This window comes from Nicotiana tomentosiformis, chromosome 11 (genome assembly GCF_000390325.3).
Source record: "Nicotiana tomentosiformis chromosome 11, ASM39032v3, whole genome shotgun sequence".
NCBI classification, from domain to species: Eukaryota; Viridiplantae; Streptophyta; class Magnoliopsida; order Solanales; family Solanaceae; genus Nicotiana; species Nicotiana tomentosiformis.
Genome location: NC_090822.1, coordinates 91,474,479 through 91,493,952, shown reverse-complemented (window position 1 = coordinate 91,493,952; position 19,474 = coordinate 91,474,479). Strand labels below are relative to the sequence as shown.

The window sequence follows — 19,474 nt, the reverse complement described above, 5'->3', positions numbered from 1 at the left end:
GGAGAAGACAACGGTAGGACTATATTTTGGATCACTGAATTTATCATTGGAGATAATTGTTTGATTGTGAAAAATGAGATTAATATATATAATGCTGAACAAAGGCGGCTCAACAGATCTCGGGGCCTAAGGCGAAACCATATTCGGAGGCCCTTAATCCCAGTATAATCTCACTCTGGGGAGGGTAGTTTGTACGCGGACCTTACCCCTACTTTGGAGTAGAGAGGCTGTTTCCGATAGACCCTCGACTCTCTCCCTCCAAGAACTCCCCACTTTGCTCTTGGGGTGACTCGAACTCACAACCTCTTGGTTAGAAGTGGAGGATGCTCACCACTAGAGCAACTCACTCTTGTCAAATATACTAATTAATGAGGGAAGAAAATTATCATAATTTATAAATTTATTATATAAAATAACCTCAATCAAGTAACAAAAAATATACCGTAATACTTTTTTAATTCTATTTATTTATATAAATTATATAATATATAATAGTAACAATAATAATAAGAATTTAAAATAAATTTGGGGGCCTTCAAAATTGGGGGCTTAAGGCAATTGCCTCACTACCCAAAGCTAGGGCTGCTTATCGGGCGGATTGGGCGGTTAATTACTCTTAACAGTTTGGCTTAACGGTTATCGGCTTTTAAATGTATTAATCCGCTAGCCACCCGATAAGATTCGGGCGGATTGGTATCGGTTTAGCTCTTATCGGGCGGTTATCGGGCGGCTTATCGTCCTAATTCAATCTATATTGCGTGCATTAATTGTGTGCTGACCGCCTAGCATACAAATTCAGAATAAGAAATTATACATTGAGTCTAGACATACATGTCTGTTAACGCCTACATAAGAATGATGTAGTGTGTCGTGTGTTGTAGAGCGAAAAAAGCAGAACACATTGTAGGCTACATTACATCCCAAAGCAGATTACATATGAATCAAGACATATATTTCTGTTAATGCCTACCATTAAATCCCAAAGCAGACTACATTACATCAGTCCAGAATGCATATTTCAAAATGATTAATCCATAAGTGAGCAGACTACACATAAATGTTTGGCCTGCAGCTAACGCCTAACAGTGCTTGAAATTCTGCAGCTTCAAAGTTCAAACAACAACTTCAAATTTCTAACTTAAACTCTCAACCAAGCATTTCACGCTATATCATTAACCATACAAACAACACCAAGCAAAAGGTAGTTATGTATAGAAATAGGGATGGATTATAAGCAGTAAACATTTTACAGGAAACGCAGCTGTGCTCTTTCCCCAGAGCATAATTCAAGACAGTACTATCATCAATATTGTGGGATAAAAGTTGTGGCACAGCACTGTTGTTCTTCTATTAAACATAGACCACATGCATTAGTTTAAAAAAACAAAAGCAGAGGTGAACCATAAACAGCAGCTTCAACAATCTTGTTGTAGGGTGAGAGAATAAGCTAAGCTAATAGCTCGAAGAAGTGGAAGGGTTTTTGATATTTAATATATATATATATATATATATATATATATATATATATATATATATATATATTCTTAACGGTTAACGGATTATCCGTTAAGAAAATTGAATAATCCGCCCCCAAACCGATAAGCCGTTAATAAAAAAATTTCAATCCGTTCTCCGTCCGTTAAATCGTTAACCCGATACCAATAAATCATTAAGTTTCGATTTCGGTTCGATTTTGAACACCCCTATCCAAAGCCTTAGAGCCGCCCCTGATGCTGAATATATTAAAGGATCAGAAGATTTGGTCAAAGAAGATGTTAATCTTTTAGATTCATTCCCACGGTTTGATCAATTATAGTAAAACACTGGCACGCGCAGCATAGTTTCAAATTAATCTAATATGATCACTCCAGTAAGATTAGTTAAATATTAAGCAAGTTGAGAAATCTTCTAGAGGCAGTTCATCTATAACATTAATGTGTGGCTTTCTTCTCGTTATCAAGTATTAAAAAAAGGCACTAAGTAGAAATTTCAATGCCGGTTGCTACACGGGAAGAAAATGCCTACCTTCACCTTTAAGTTGATATAATTGGATTAATTAATAGCAGTAAGTTCTTGCAAACACTCATATAATTGACTTAGTAAACGTCCATTTCTGAACCAAAGAAAAAGACAGTTATTTTACGAAACATTATTTTGTAGTCGTAAACAACATACTGGAGTATTGTTTACAATTTCTGGTCAAACCACCAAATATTTATTAATAAAAGAAATAGCTTATGCGCTATGCTTGAATCAGTCTTTATCTAGCCAGAGAATTAACCCCTCCTAAGTATAAATATGTAAAATTAATACAGCACGCTTAACTAAGAAGAATTAGGGCAGCAACCACGATAAAATCTAGGGAAGATGAGGTCGGTCGCTCTTGTTTTCCTGGTTGGTGCAATTGCCTTTATATTTGCAGAATGCAACTCTGAAGGTTAAGTGTCTAATTAGAGAAACCATGTTTCATTTAATTTTCTTTACCCTCGTACATATTTATTGGAAAATAATTCGACGAACTTCTAGTATTTTTCATGTTTATTTTTAATTAAATTAATATATAATATTGAATTGAAGTGAACTTGAATGAATGAGCAGGGGACACTCTTTACGCATGGAAATCTTACCTGATAGATCCAAACAATGTGCTTCAAACCTGGGATCCGACGTTACTCAATCCTTGCACATGGTTTCATGTCACCTGCAACGGCCAGAATAGCGTTGTAAGAGTGTAAGTCACCATTTGACCTTCTAAAATCTCTTTATTAGATGAACATAGAGACATACTTAGAGTAGTTCATATGACAACGAGTTCCGTTAAATTCATCACTTGTGACTCAAATCATATATATAAATTCAGAAAAGTTACTCTAAATCCTATATTTGACTATGTAGAAACTAAGATTTATATGTTGATGTTATTTTCTTAAGCATGTTGAGATTGAAAATGATGATATACCAATGAAGGGACCTAGGTGCTGCAAACCTCTCTGGGACTTTGGTACCTCAGTTAGGAACGCTAAGCAATCTTCAATACTTGTAAGATCCTATATTTTGATGAATCCAAAAGTGTAATTTCAGATGTAAATCCTTTTCTTGTTTAATACATGGACAGGCAAGTTCAAAATAACTCAATTAGCGGAGAAATCCCAAGCAAATTAGGCAACTTGACAAAGCTAGTGAGCTTGGGGCTGGAAAATAATCAGCTGAATGGTCCTATCCCATCATCTCTTGGCAATTTAAAATCCCTACGGTGGATGTAAGCCATTCGACCATTCATTGCTACATAATATTTATTTTCTTTTATTATATGCACCCTATATTTTTTGTATGTGAATTTGTTTGAGTAGATACGGAGTTTAAGTAAGAGAGAAAGACGTTCAGAATAAGTGGTCATAAATATGCAATTACATTTGAATTGTGTGTTTATAGAATCTTGTCATTGGAGATGAAATGTAAAGTTTAAGGTATATTATTTTTAAATGTAAAAATATGTTATTTTTTTGGAGAGAAAAAAATAGCATCATAAAAAATGAAACAAAAGAGAGTAAGGCTTAACTAATAAAATGACCGTAATGTGCTGTAATAATGACTTTTATTTCCTTTGCAGGAGATTGGACGGTAATAAATTATCAGGGACCATTCCAATCTCAGTCTTGAAGCTCGTCTACTGGGGAAATTTGCAGCTACTGTAAGTTGCATATTTGTTATATTCATTGGTTTTTCTTTATTATTACTTTCCAAATTGGAGAAAAGGAACTAGATCTGTAACATATGTTTTTCAATGTCATTCATTGAACAGGAATGTGTCCGACAATCAATTGGCAGGGACTGTTCACCACGCTAACCAAACAGGTTTGGAAAAAAGCATATTGTAAATTGAGTAAATTATTATTAGAATTAGGGCTGGTGGTTGATATAAGTCTAAAAGAGAGGATTTCCTTTTCTGTAGGATTTGCTACTACAACAATAATTCAAGACTTGATAGCCTAAAGAGGTCACTTGGTTGACGATTTGAATTGGATAGTCGTCCTGTGAAGCTGCACTTTGGTATATGTTCAAGTCTATTAAGATTTGGAGTAAAATAATACTCTGTAATAACACTGTCATAGCATTTTGTACCTTTCAATTGACATTATTGATCGGCTTAACCTTTCTTCTCTACGGTCGGGGTGTTACACACTAAAACTATTTATATTTGCCTCATTTAAGAGTAAACTGATCAATGTAGCATGATGTATGATTTCACACTATCTTGGCATCTAGAGAAGTGACTTCTAAACATCCGATGATTGGAACTAGGTTGTTCCCATAAAAAAATTGTGTGAGGATGTGATGTTTTTTTTTTTGAAATAAAATAAAATAAATAAATAAATAAATAAATAAATATATATATATATAATGTGATCACCAGTTTCGATGCTTTTTAACGTTAATTCTCAAACCGCTCAATTATCTACCAATCATACTAACAATCCCTAATAATGTACGCAATACCTTGATATGTACAAATCCAAGCATACATTAGACTTCCTAGCGGCGAAGCATAGGGAGACTTCTACATTTTCTTAGTCTCAAAATCATTCTTGAGCTATTTTTTTCAATGAGCTTATTTGCTTTAGCAATAAGGTTATCACCCGATTTTTAATTAGTCATGCATGGCAAATATCTTTGGCACATTTTTTATTGAGTTTTTGTGATACTTTAAGTTAGGATCGAAATAATCAGGTGTTATGTGGAAGCTAGTAAAACAACATTTGAACGACGATAAATCAGACAACAAAAGAAAAATATATCAAAAGAGACACAAACATTTTAACGTGGTTCGACCAATTGACCTATGTCAACGGGCGGAGATGGGCAATCCACTATAATAAAAGAGAGTACAAAATATCGAGAGAACAATCTCACGAAAAGACAAACACAAGTGACACACTAATACTTGTTATAAATCTGTATTGCTGTAATAAACAATTAAACTATTAAACTTTCTGAAATATATAAACAAAACAGAAAGTTAGTAATACTTCTTTAACGAAATAAATTCTGAAAAAACAGTATAGGAATAAATCGAGCCCACTAAATACACAGTGTATCCTTAAGAAAATTATTTTCGTTAATTATTTAATTAATTGAAAGAAATTTTGTCCAAAAAGATTAATCAATCAATCTTTGACCGAAGCCCAAGCCGAGCTAAGCGAGCGACGATGACGGCGGCGCAATGCTTGCCTTCTTCTTAACTCTTTAAGAGCTAGAAGAAGAACAATTATATATATACCCATCAAAAACCTTTTCTTCTTCCAATATGGGACAATGTCCCTTTGCCAAGGAGGAAAACTCAAATATTTCATTTTTCCTCCATTTCTCATTCACCATCTTTAAGCTACACAAGCTTAAAATCCCAACAACACTTGTCCAATAAAGTTCCCCCCCCCCCCAAACAGGACTCTCAAACCCCATATGACTACATTGTGAATGCTAATAAATGAGAAGGAAGAATCCTCAACTTATAGAAGTACAAAGCCTTTTCCTCCAAAAAAAAAAAAGAACTAGCCAAATATGAGAGATTTTAATTTCCTTCTAGGAAAAGAAAAACTCAATTATATATAAATAACCCTTTCCTTCAAGAGATATGAAAACTAAATATGATAAGAAAAACAGGACAAACACATAACACTCTAGAATACATCAACTATAATGTATTTGAATTGCTAATACAAAAGTCACGTCACAATATTATCTTTCATCTCAAAATTAATTAACAGAAATCTTTTGTTTCGTGCAAAAGCCTATCGTTGCGGACGAACAGTATATCATCGGCATATGCATATTAGACCAAAATGATATGATCTTCTTTATTCATTCTTTTTAATTTCCAACATACTTGACATATAAAGATCAAGTTCAGAAATTTGTGCCTTATATACTTGATATTTCCTTCCTTTCCTTTTCACATTCTACTATCTAATAACAGGGAGTTAGCAGACAATTGGACGATATATTTGCTTGGGCTTCTGAGGGTTATCTGGTCATTTCAGTTGAAATGGAACTATATGATTGGTTCATAGAGAATCTTACCGTAGACACCTTTAAAACTTTTGGACACTTTGACTAATTTAGCCCTCTACTTATATCATCAACAATCATCACATTCTTTCTTTGTACTACCTCACATGGACCCTACCTCTCTCACGACTCATTTTTTGAACAAGTCATGATCGGTACCCAAACACTAAACTTGACCGAGCGAACCATCTCCGCTTATCAAATATATTATAACTTCAAAATTTATAGGCAACATGAAATACTTTTTTCAATTAATTTGAATATTTAAAACAACCAACTCCAAAACTTTATTCGTAGTAACTACTGAAATACTGCTAAGTTATTATAAAAAATATCTGAATCTTAACCCACTGACTGTGTCTATGAAGCCTCTATTGATAAACTGATGCACTGCTCAGGACATGAGATTGCCTGGCCAGTTCTCCAAGTAAACAAAGAAATGAATAAATAAAGATGACCCAAAGAAATACTCCACGAACAAAAGCGGATCTCACCAATAGCACTGGAAGAGAGGGAAGTCCTAACCTGTAGCCTGCACGCCTGCAAAATCGATTGCTACGTTGTACCACAGACCAACGTAGGTTCCCAAAAGAAAATGTCAGTACCATCCATTGTACTCAGTGAGTCTCAACGAGCCCCCCACTAAAGCAGAGAATGAGACTTAATAAAATATACACTACAAACAAAGATTCTAAATGCACGAAAATATAAAGCTTCTAAGAACAATTCTAAAATAATTGCATAACATTAGTTTATGAATATTCTAAAAGAAATTCTTTTCTTTTTTTCTTTCTTATCAAAAAAATACTTCCCTTTATGCTTCGGGAGTTTCAACTATACTGACTTATTTATGTCTTAGTCACCGTGTGATCGGCACATGTTTGATTCTGACCTGATCGAATAGGCCCAATCCATGAGGTGCCACTCGCTTCATGGTTCTCAACGCTCATGTTTCATACCTTAGCCTGGCTAAGTTAAATCTCAGCAGACCCTCGGCTAATGTGCTCCCTACTTTGGCATAAGTAGTTTCAGGAAGTCAACGCCTTGATCAGGACCCTCGGCCTGGACGATGACCCCTTTTCAGAATAGAGGATATTCCCAAAAAACTTTTCTTTTTAAAGCTTCTTCTTGTGACTTTTCAAGTCTAAATCTTATTTGAAAGTGATCTATCAATATTCATAATAATATTTTTGAGTGTATACATAGCATAAACATGAAATAAAATTACTCAAAGTATTTTTAAAAGTTCTCTCTAACTCTTGAATCCTTAACATGTAAGATCATGTAATAAAATATAAAAATATAAAAAATAGACGCTTATACTTCTCGAGTAAAATATATAAGCTTTAACTAGAATATACTTAGTCAATGTACTCACTCGTTCCAATTAAGCATATGTTTACTCTTTAAAGTATTTTATCGAATACTTTGTGGGCATGTTTTTGTGAGTAGAACTATTTTAGTAAAGGGTTATATCCACTCACCTCAATTTCTCCTTTCAAGCAACAATGCAAGTTCCAATCGTTGTAATCAACTCAACGATCGAATACTACAACAATAAGTTACAATAAGTATCCAACTTTCCCAAAGTATTAATCTTTTCTCAACTCTAAGAACTTTAGATTCAACTTCTAAATTTCTAAGTTTTGGGGTGAGGTCTTTTTCTAACAATTCTTTACTATCTCTAACAATTTTATCCCGTTATAGCAATCCAATAAAAATGAAGAATTTATCTTGTGACACCAAAAACCTACCTCGTACTTGATGGGTGTTCTTGAGGTTTTGTAAAACTTTCCAATGAATTCACCCCATTAAGGTGTTAGATTCTAGTGTATAATGATGTTATAACTTACAATTCCATAAAATGAATTACCTCAGTCGTGGCCTAAAGAAGGTCATGCGGAATAGCTCTCAAAATAACATACACGCTGCCTTGTTCTTGCTCCATGAAAAATCTATTTTTTTGTTGTTGTTTTGAATATCTACACGCTGCCTTCTTTTCCAGATCTTGACCTCTCGTTCTTTTCCTTTTTTCTTTCAACAAATCCTTCTATAGGTTTTAGGCCCAATTCTTAAGTGTCTTGCTCTTTTATTTTTTTGACTTAACAAGTATTTAATGATACTCACTTTTAATAATTAATAATATTAAAATTATTAATATTCCCCTATTTGTATATCCAATTATTTATAAATAGAGAAGTAACTCAAAAGTCAATCATAAGTGTTTAAATCTGTAATAGAAGTAAATTTATTTTTATGCACTCAAGGTAAGATAAAAAAAATTAAAATCTATATTTAGCGTGTCTTAAAACTTTTATAGATTTGAGGAGTATTACAATCTTCCCTCCTTAAAAACATTCATCCTCGAATGTTGCTAGGGCCTTATTCTTAAGCTAACAATCATTCCTTAAGTCCTTGAACTTCTTAAGTTTTCTTAGCACTACTCACTTTCCCAAGGGACTCTAAATTTTGGCTAACTCCCTAAATTTTTAAATATTTTGGAAGAGTCTCCCCTATAAATTGGACTGTCCAAAAGAAATCCCTTTCACCAATATCACAACTACACCAACAACAACCAAATATACCATAACAAGCCATTTATAGGCACCATACACAGCTCGTAAATTAATTACTCACACTCCGGCAAGGAGGTACCACAATAACCAACAAAAATCTAAAGTACAATACTTCAGCAAAAGTAAATCACTTTAATTAATTACATATACTTTGGCATGGTACTGGATTATTTAATAACTAAATATACTCTGATAGAAACTAAATTACTTCAACAACAAAGAGTAATCTAGCAAGGAAATAAACACATGCTAACTTGTACTTAATAAATGCCAAGCCAAACCTAGGTTCACATACCTTGTTCCTCAAATAAATAAAGATACTTCTTCCTCGTATCTTCCTCGACCTCCCATGTAGCGTCTTTTGAATCATGATTACTCCACAAAACTTTTATTCGATGCTATATCTTTTATCCTCAAATTTCTTACTTGCCTATCGAAAATTTCTATAGGTACCTCTTAACAAGTCAAGCCTTATTTAATTTCTATGGTACCAACAGGTATTATATGCGACTCATCATGAATATATTTTCCAAGCATAGACACATGAAAGATAGGATGAACAGAGGATAACTCAATGGGAAACGCTAGCTCATAAGCCACGTTTTCCTTCTTTTCTATACTCTCATAAGGTCCGATAAAACTAGGACTAAGTTTCCCTTTCTTACCAAACCTTATAAAACCTTTCATTGGTGAAACTTTCAAAAATATCTTGTCACCAACCATGAACTCTAAGTCATGATGCATCTTGTCAGAATAGGACTTTTAACGACTCTGAGCCGTTTTTAGTCTTTTTCTGATTAGCTGAACTTTCTCTAAGGCCTCATAAAAAACTCAGGACTAATCAACGACACTTCTGCTGGTTCAAACCAACCCACTGGAGACCTACATCTTCGCCCATACAACACTTCATAAGAAGCCATAACAATGCTGCCCTGATAACTGTTATTGTAAGCAAATTCTATAAGTGGCAAGCGATCATCCCAGTTACCTCTAAAATCTATAACACATGCTCGCAACATATCTTCGAGAGTCTGAATGGTCCTTTCTACCTGACCATCGGTCTGTGGATGAAAAGCGGTGCTCAAGTTGACCTTAGTACCTAATCGTTTTTTTAAATGCCTGCCCGAAATGTGCCGTAAACCGAGGGCCTGAATCAAATATGATTGAATTGGAGTACCATGCAATCAGACTATATCTTTGATGTATAACCGCGCATACTGCTCTGCTGAATTTGTCGTCTTTACTGGTAGAAAATGCATGGACTTTGTCAGTTGGTCTACAATAACCCAAATTGAATCATGCTTACGGTATGTGCGATGCAGAACTACTACGAAATCCATATTAATCATCTCCCATTTCCACTATGGTATCTTTATATATTGAGATAGGCCACTGGGCCTCTGATGCTCAGCTTTGACTTGCTGGCAATTCAAATATTTGGCCACATGATCTGCTACTTGCTTCTTTATGCCTTTCCACCAATACAACTCTTTCAAGTCCAGATACATTTTGGTAGCACCTGGGTGGATAGAGTAACTCGAACTGTGAGCTTCTTCCATTATGGCCTTCCTAAGCCCATCTACATCAGGCACACATAGCCGATCATTTAACTTCAAAACTCCATCACTTCCTAGAGTGAAAGTAGTGATTTTTTGGTTTCTGACTCCTTCTTTTAACTTCACTAAGTACGGATCATCATCTTGTTTAGCCTTAACATGCGCAATTAGAGAGGATTGCACTAAGGCATAAAAAGTTATACCTCCTTCTTCGGTCTCATCCAATCTAATTCTATCATTTGCCAGTTTTTGAATTTCTCAACCCAAAGTTCGCCATTGTACTACAAGATGGGCCAGGACACCGACAACCAAATATACCATAACAAGCCATTCATAGGTACCATACACAGCTCGTAAATTAATTAATAACACTTCGGCATGGAGGTACCACAATAACCAACAAAAATTTAAAGCACAACACTTCAGCAAAAGTAAATCACTTTAATTAATTATATGTACTCTGGCATGGTACTAGATTATTTAATAACTAAATATACTCTAATAGAAACTAAATTACTTCAACAACAAAGTGTAATCTAGCAAGGAAATAAACACATGCTAACTTGTACTTAATAAATGCCAAGCCAAACCTAGGCTCACATACCTTGTTCTTCAAATAAATAAGGATATTTCTTCCTCGTATCTTCCTCGACCTCCCACGTAGCCTCTTTTGAATCATGATTACTCCACAAAACTTTTATCGATGCTATATCTTTTATCCTCAACTTTCTTACATGCCTATCGAGAATTTCTATAGGTACCTCTTCACAAGTCAAGCCTTATTTAATTTCTATGGTATCGGCAAGTATTATATGCGACTCATCATGAATATATTTTCTAAGCATAGACACATAAAAGACAGGATGAACAGAGGATAACTCAACGGGAAATGCTAGCTCATAAGCCACGTTTCCCTTCTTTTCTATACTCTCATAAGGTCCGATAAATCTAGGACTAAGTTTCCCTTTCTTACCAAACCTCATAACTCCTTTCATTGGTGAAACTTTCAAAAACATCTTGTTACCAAATAATGAAATCTAAGTCACGATGCATCTTGTCAGAATAGGACTTTTGACGAATCTGAGCCATTTTTAGTCTTTCTTTGATTAGCTGGACTTTTTCTAAGGCCTCACAAAACAACTTTGGACTAATCAATGACACCTCTGCTGGTTCAAACCAACCCACTGGAGACCTACATCTTCGCCCATACAACACTTCATAAGGAGCCATACCAATGCTGGCCTGATAACTGTTATTGTAAGCAAATTCTATAAGTGGCAAGTGATCATCCCAGTTACCTCTAAAATCTATAACACATGCTCGCAGCATATCTTCGAGAGTCTGAATGGTCCTTTCTACCTGACCATCGATCTGTGGATGAAAAGCGGTGCTCAAGTTGACCTTAGTACCTAATCATTTTTTTAAATGCCTGCCCGAAATGTGCCGTAAACCGAGGGCCTGTATCAAATATGATTGAATTGGAGTACCATGAAATCAGACTATATCTTTGATGTATAACCGCGCATACTGCTCTGCTGAATCTGTCATCTTTACTGGTAGGAAATGCACGGACTTTGTCAGTCGGTCTACAATAACCCAAATTGAATCATGCTTACGGTATGTGCGATGCAGAACTACTACGAAATCCATATTAATCATCTCTAATTTCCACTATGGTATCTCTATATATTGAGCTAGGCCACCGGGCCTCTGATGCTCAGCTTTGACTTGCTGGCAATTCAAATATTTGGCCACATGATCTGCTACTTGCTTCTTTTTGCCTTTCCACCAATACAACTCTTTCAAGTCCAGATACATGTTGGTAGCACCTGGGTGGATAGAGTACCTCGAACTGGGAGCTTCTTCTATTATTGTCTTCCTAAGCTCATCTACATCAGGCACACATAATCGATCATTTAACTTCAAAACTCCATCACTTCCTAGAGTGAAAGTAGTGATTTTTTGGTTTCTCACTCCTTCTTTTTACTTCACTAAGTACGGATCATCATTTTGTTTAGCCTTAACATGCGCAACAAGAGAGGATTGTACTAAGGCATAAACAGTTATACCTCATTTTTCGGTCTTATCCAATATAATTCTATCATTTGCCAGTTTTTGAATTTCTCGACCTAAAGTTTGCCTTTGTACTGGAAGATGGGCCAGGACACCGATTGACTTCCTACTAAGTGCATATGCTACCACATTAGCTTTTCCCGGGTGATAAAGGATATTGATGTCATAATCCTTCAATAGCTTGAGCCACATTCTTTGTCTCAAATTTAATTTTTACTGATTGAAAATGTACTGGAGGCTTTTGTGATCTGTAAACACTTCAGAATACTCGCCATAAAGGTAGTGTCGTTATATCTTTAATGCCAACACCATTGTTGCAAGCTCCAAGTCGTGTGTGAGGTAGTTATTTTCATGATTCTTTAACTTCCTGGAAGCATAAGCAATAACTTTTCCATTTTACATCAGAACACAACCGAGAATATACTTAGTCAACATGTACTCACTCGTTCCAATTAAGCATATGTTTACTCTTAAAGTATTTTATCGAACACTTTGTGGGCATGTTTTTGTGAGTAGAACCATTTTAGTAAAGGGTTATATCCACTCACCTCAATTTCTCCTTTCAAGCAACAATGCAAGTTCCAATCCTTGTAATCAACTCAACGATTGAATAGTACAACAATAAGTTACAATAAGTTACAATAAGTATCCAACTTTCCCAAAGTATTAATCTTTTCTCAACTCTAAGAACTTTAGGTTCAACTTCTAAAATAATAAGTTTTGGGGTGAGGTCTTTTTCTAACAATTCTTTACTATATCTAACAACTTTAACCCGTTATAGCAATCCAATAAAAATGAAGAATTTATCTTGTGACACCAAAAACCTACCTCGTACTTGATGGGTGTTCTTGAGGTTTTGTAAAACTTTCCAATGAATTCACCCCATTAAGGTGTTAGATTCTAGTGTATAATGATGTTATAACTTACAATTCCATAAAATGAATTACCTCAGTCGTGGCCGAAAGAAGATCCTGCGGAATAACTCTCAAAATGACCTATACGCTGCCTTGTTCTTGCTCCTTGAAAAATCTATTTTCTTGTTGTTGTTTTGAATATCTACACGCTGCCTTCTTTTCAAGCTCTTGACCTCTCATTCATTTCCTTTTTTCTTTCATAAAATCCTTCTATGGGCTTTAGGCCCAATTCTTAAGTGTCTTGCCCTTTTTTTTTTTGACTTAACAAGTATTTAATGATACTCACTTTTAATAACAAATAATACTAAAATTATTAATATTTCCCTATTTGTATATCCAATGATTTATAAATAGAGAAGTAATTGTCACGACCCGAAATTTCCCACCGACGGGACCGTGATGGCGCCTAACTTTCACTTGCAAGGCAAGCCAACGTTAGAAAAATCGTTAAACCCATTCCTTATTTTCATTCAGTAAATAACAATAATTAATTAAGATGAAATATAATAAGTGCAGAATATCATAAATCTGTATTAATTACTACCACCCGGATCTGGAATCACAATTCACTAGCATTCTAGAATTTACTACAAGTAATAGTCTGAAAGAAATACAACTGTTTGAATGAAAGAAAACAGTAGGACATAAAAGATAGACGGGGACTTCGAGATCTGTGAACGCCGACAGATCTACCTTGAGTTTCTGGACAACGGACCAGTAGAAAATCTCGATCAACCTGAGCCGATATCAAAATCTGCACAAAAAGTGCAGAGTGCAGCATCAGTACAACCGACCCCATGTACTGATAAGTGTCGAGCCTAACCTCGACGAAGTAGTGAAGGCTAGGACAAGACTCCCACATATAACCTGAACAGTATAAACATGCTAGTGGCAACAACAATAAGTAAAGCAATAACGCAGAAATAATGGGAAAGGGACATATAGTGGGAGAATACAACATAAAGAGTGAGAATAATGAAAAGATACAATTAAACAGAAAATCCGTAAACAAATTGAGCAATTAAAATAGCAAAGGAAAAGTGCACGGCATCACCCTTCGTGCTTTTACTCTCAATCTCACCAAACAAATAAATAGAACGGCACGACATCACCCTTCGTGCTTTTACTCTCAACCTCACCCAAATAAATAAATAGAACGAAACGACATCACCCTTCACGCTTTTAAACCTCTCATAATATACACGACATCACCCTTTAACCTGTTATAGCAATCCAATAAAAATGAAGCATTTATCTTTTGACACCAAAAACCTACCTCATACTTGATGGGTGTTCTTGAGGTTTTGTAAAACTTTCCAATGAATTCACCCCATTAGGGTGTTAGATTCTAGTATATAATGATGTTATAATTTACAATTCCATAAAAAGAATTACCTCAGTTGTGGCCTAAAGAAGGTCCCGTGGAATAGCTCTCAAAATGTCCTACACGATGCCTTGTTCTTGCTCCTTGAAAAATCTATTTTCTTGTTGTTGTTTTGAATATCTACACGCTGCCTTCTTTTCCAGATCTTGACCTCTCGTTCTTTTCCTTTTTTCTTTCAACAGATCCTTCTATGGGCTTTAGGCCCAATTCTTAAGTGTCTTGCTTTTTTTTTTTTTTTGACTTAACAAGTATTTAATGATACTCACTTTTAATAATTAATAATACTAAAATTATTAATATTCCCCTATTTGTATATCCAATTATTTATAAATAGAGAAGTAATTCAAAATTCATTCATAAGTGTTAAATCTGTAATAGAAGTAAATTGTTTTTATGCACTCAAGGCAAGATAAAAAAAAATTAAAATTTATATTTAGCATGTCTTGAAACATTTATAGATTTGAGGAGTGTTACAATCTTCCCTCCTTAAAAACATTCGTCCTCAAATATTGTTAGGGCCTTATTCTTAAGCTAACAATCATTCCTTAAGTCCTTGAACTTCTTAAGTTTTCTTAGCACTACTCACTTTCCCAAGGGACTCTAAATTTTAGCTAACTCCCTAAATTTTAAAAAATTTTGGCAGAGTCTCCCCTGTAAATTGGACTGTCCAAAAGAAATCCCTTTCACCAATACCACAATTACACCAACAACGACAAAATATACCATAACAAGCCATTCATAGGTACCATACACAACTCGTAAATTAATTATTCACACTCCGGCAAAGAGGTACCACAATAACCAACAAAAATCTAAAGCACAACACTTCAGCAAAAGTAAATCACTTTAATTAATTATATGTACTCTGGCATGGTACTAGATTATTTAATAACTAAATATACTCTGATAGAAACTAAATTACTTCAACAACAAAGTGTAATCTAGTAAGGAAATAAACACATTCTAACTTGTACTTAATAAATGCCAAGCCAAACCTAGGTTCACATACCTTGTTCCTCAAATAAATAAGGATACCTCCCACGTAGCCTCTTTTGAATCATGATTACTCCACAAAACTTTTATTGATGCTATATCTTTTATCCTCAACTTTCTTACTTGCCTATCGAGAATTTCTATAGGTACCTCTTAACAAGTCAAGCCTTATTTAATTTCTATGGTACCAACAGGTATTATATGCGACTCATCATGAATATATTTTCTAAGCATAGACACATGAAAGACAGGATGAACAGAGGATAACTCAATGGGAAACGCTAGCTCATAAGCCACATTTCCCTTCTTTTCTATACTCTAATAAGGTCCGAAAAATCTAGGACTAAGTTTCCCTTTCTTACCAAACCTCATAACTCCTTTCATTGGTGAAACTTTCAAAAACATCTTATCACCAACCATGAACTCTATGTCACGATGCATTTTGTCAGAATAGGACTTTTGACGACTCTGAGCCGTTTTTTGTCTTTCTCTGATTAGCTGGACTTTCTCTAAGGCCTCACAAAAAACTCTGGACGAATCAACGACACTTCTGCTGGTTCAAACCAACCCACTGGAGACCTACATCTTCGCCCATACAACACTTCATAAGGAGCCATAACAATGCTGCCCTGATAACTGTTATTGTAAGCAAATTCTATAAGTGGCAAGCGATCATCCCAGTTACCTCTAAAATCTATAACACATGCTCGCAACATATCTTCGAGAGTCTGAATGGTCCTTTCTACCTGACCATCGGTCTGTGGATGAAAAGCGGTGCTCAAGTTGACCTTAGTACCTAATCGTTTTTTTAAATGCCTGCCCGAAATGTGCCGTAAACCGAGGGCCTGAATCAAATATGATTGAATTGGAGTACCATGCAATCAGACTATATCTTTGATGTATAACCGCGCATACTGCTCTGCTGAATTTGTCGTCTTTACTGGTAGAAAATGCATGGACTTTGTCAGTTGGTCTACAATAACCCAAATTGAATCATGCTTACGGTATGTGCGATGCAGAACTACTACGAAATCCATATTAATCATCTCCCATTTCCACTATGGTATCTTTATATATTGAGATAGGCCACTGGGCCTCTGATGCTCAGCTTTGACTTGCTGGCAATTCAAATATTTGGCCACATGATGTGCTACTTGCTTCTTTATGCCTTTCCACCAATACAACTCTTTCAAGTCCAGATAGATTTTGGTAGCACCTGGGTGGATAGAGTACCTCGAACTGTGAGCTTCTTCCATTATGGCCTTCCTAAGCCCATCTACATCAGGCACACATAGCCGATCATTTAACTTCAAAACTCCATCACTTCCTAGAGTGAAAGTAGTGATTTTTTGGTTTCTGACTCCTTCTTTTAACTTCACTAAGTACGGATCATCGTCTTGTTTAGCCTTAACATGCGCAACTAGAGAGGATTGCACTAAGGCATAAAAAGTTATACCTCCTTCTTCGGTCTCATCCAATCTAATTCTATCATTTGCCAGTTTTTGAATTTCTTGATCCAAAGTTCACCTTTGTACTGCAAGATGGGCTAGGACACCGATTGACTTCCTACTAAGTGCATCTGCTACCACATTAGCTTTGCCCGGGTGATAATGGATACAGATGTCATAATCCTTCAATAGCTCGAGCCATATTCTTTGTCTCAAATTTAATTTTTACTGCTTGAAAATATACTGGAGGCTTTTGTGATCTGTAAACACTTCAGAATGCTCGCCATAAAGGCTGTGTCGCTATATATTTAATGCAAACACCATTGTTGTAAGCTCCAAGTCGTGTGTGGGGTAGTTCTTTTCATGATTATTTAACTGCCTGGAAGCATAAGCAATAACGTTTCCATTTTACATCAGAACACAACCGAGACCTACTCTGGAGGCATCACAATATACTGTGAACCCACCCGAACCTGTCGGCAAGGTTAACACAGGTGCAATGGTCAACCTCTTCCTTAACTCTTGAAAACTATGATCACAAATGTTTGACCACTGGAACCTAATTGGTTTCTGGGTCAACTTAAGTAATGGAGCTGCAAGTGAGGAAAATCCCTCTACAAACCTTCTATAGTAGCCAGCTAACCCCAAGAATTTCCTGATTGCGGTTGGTATTGTCGGCCTTGGCCAGTTCTTGACTGCTTCTGTCTTCTTAGGGTCTACTTTTATGCCTTCACTAGATACTACGTGGCCTAATAATTCCACTTACTGCAACCAGAACTCACATTTTGAAAACTTGGCATAAAGCTCATTCTCTTTCAAGGTCTGCAAGGCTATCCTGAGATGTTCTGCATGCTCATCCTTTCTCTTAGAGTATACCAAAATATCATCTATAAACACGATAATAAAGGTATCAAGGAGTGGCTTGAAAACCCTGTTTATGAGGTCCATGAATGCAACTGGAGCATTTGTCAACTCAAAGGACATTACTAGAAATTCATAGTGCCTGTAGCGAGTTATAAAGGTTGTTTTAGATATATCTTCTTCTCTGATTCTCAATTGATGGTACCCTGACCTTAAGTCTATCTTTGAAAAGTACGTTGCACTCTGAAGTTGATCAAATAAATCATCAATCCTTTGTAGTGGATACTTGTTCTTAATGGTAACTTTATTCAACTGCCGATAGGCGACGCATATTCTGAGAGATCTATCTTTATTCTTGACAAACAGGACCGGGGCACCCCTACGGTGAAACACTCGGCCTAATGAAGCCCTTGTCAAAGAGGTCTTTCAACTGTTCTCTCAACTCATTAAGTTCTGCTAGAGCCATCCTATGAGGAGGTATAGATATGGGCTGAGTGCTTGGCATGCGATCAATGCCAAAGTCTATGATTCTTTCGGGAGGAATTCCGGGAAGGTCATATGGGAAAGCTTTTGGAATTTCTATAACAACTGGCATAGATTGAAGAGCTGGTAGTTCTGATTCTGCATTAATGATGTGAGCCAAATAGGCAAGGCGCCCCTTGCCGATCATTCGTTGTGCCTTAAGGTAAGAAATAAACTTACCTAGAAGTGATGCTGAAATACCCTTCCACTCTAAGACTTCTTCATTTGGAAATTGGAACCTGACTATCTTGGCACGAAAATCTAACATGGCATAGCAGGAAGACAACCAATCCATACCTATGATCACATCGAAATCCACCATTTCTAACTCAATGAGATTGGCCTCGGTGCTGCGACCTTGGACTGAAACTATATAACCTCTATAGACTCTTGTGGCTTCCACTGACTTGCCAACTAGAGTAGATACTAGGAATGGCTCACTAAGTTGTTAAGGTTCTAGCCCGAGGTTAATTGCAAAGTATGGAGTCACGTACGAAAACGTTGAACCTGGATCCATTATGGCATAAGCATTATGTGAGAAGACTAGAAGTATACCTGTAATAACTTCTCCAGATGCCTCTACACTCTGAGGATCAAGTGTAGTAAACAAACGGGGTTATCCCCCTCCCTGAGTAACTCGATCTGCACCTCAGCCTGCTCCATGCCCCGCCTGATTATGAAAACCACGAGCCTTAGGTGGTGCAATTGTAGTTGCTGAGGAACTAGAAGGACGAGTTGATCCCCCACTGAAATTATATTGCAACTTTGGGCAGTTTGCCTTTATATGACCACTATCTCCACAATGATAGCAAATGTGAAACCCGAACTTGCACTGACATGAATGTTATGTTCCACAAAGACCTTGTTGTTGTGAATGTTGCTCAGCATGACTCTGGCTATGTGAGGATGATGTCCTAAAATTCTGATTTTGGCGAGACTGGTTTCCATAACTCTGAGTACGTCTGAAGGAAGACCCACCACCTGACTGACGACTGGACTGAGCTGGTGTTAATGACTCCTTATTGGAGGAACCCCTTCCACATCTGCTGGATGTACCATTAAACCCGCCCGTTGTCTGAGC

At 36.1% G+C, this 19,474-nt stretch overlaps 2 protein-coding genes across 3 annotated transcripts; one reads left to right on the top strand and one right to left on the bottom strand.

Annotated features, from left to right (window-relative positions):
* Window positions 1-2,282: 2,282 nt before the first annotated feature.
* LOC104094508 (leucine-rich repeat protein 1-like) lies at window positions 2,283-4,253 on the top strand. 2 transcript variants are annotated; one of them, XM_009600460.4, is made up of 7 exons: window positions 2,283-2,437; window positions 2,599-2,731; window positions 2,968-3,039; window positions 3,116-3,259; window positions 3,611-3,691; window positions 3,803-3,855; window positions 3,953-4,253. In XM_009600460.4, the coding sequence occupies exons 1-7, from the start codon at window positions 2,368-2,370 to the stop codon at window positions 3,991-3,993; spliced, it is 594 nt and encodes a 197-aa protein (XP_009598755.1). In that variant the 5' UTR covers window positions 2,283-2,367; the 3' UTR covers window positions 3,994-4,253. The 2 variants fall into 2 exon arrangements, with proteins under 2 accessions (XP_009598755.1, XP_009598756.1); XM_009600461.4 differs by lacking the exon at window positions 2,968-3,039.
* An 11,818-nt stretch (window positions 4,254-16,071) lies between these two features.
* On the bottom strand, window positions 16,072-18,715 carry LOC138901831 (uncharacterized). Its single transcript, XM_070189627.1, has 5 exons — window positions 18,255-18,715; window positions 17,777-18,013; window positions 16,796-17,047; window positions 16,478-16,535; window positions 16,072-16,320 (listed from the first exon to the last, which is right to left on the bottom strand). Exons 1-5 carry the CDS (start codon window positions 18,713-18,715, stop codon window positions 16,072-16,074), a joined length of 1,257 nt encoding a protein of 418 aa, XP_070045728.1.
* Window positions 18,716-19,474: the final 759 nt, after the last annotated feature.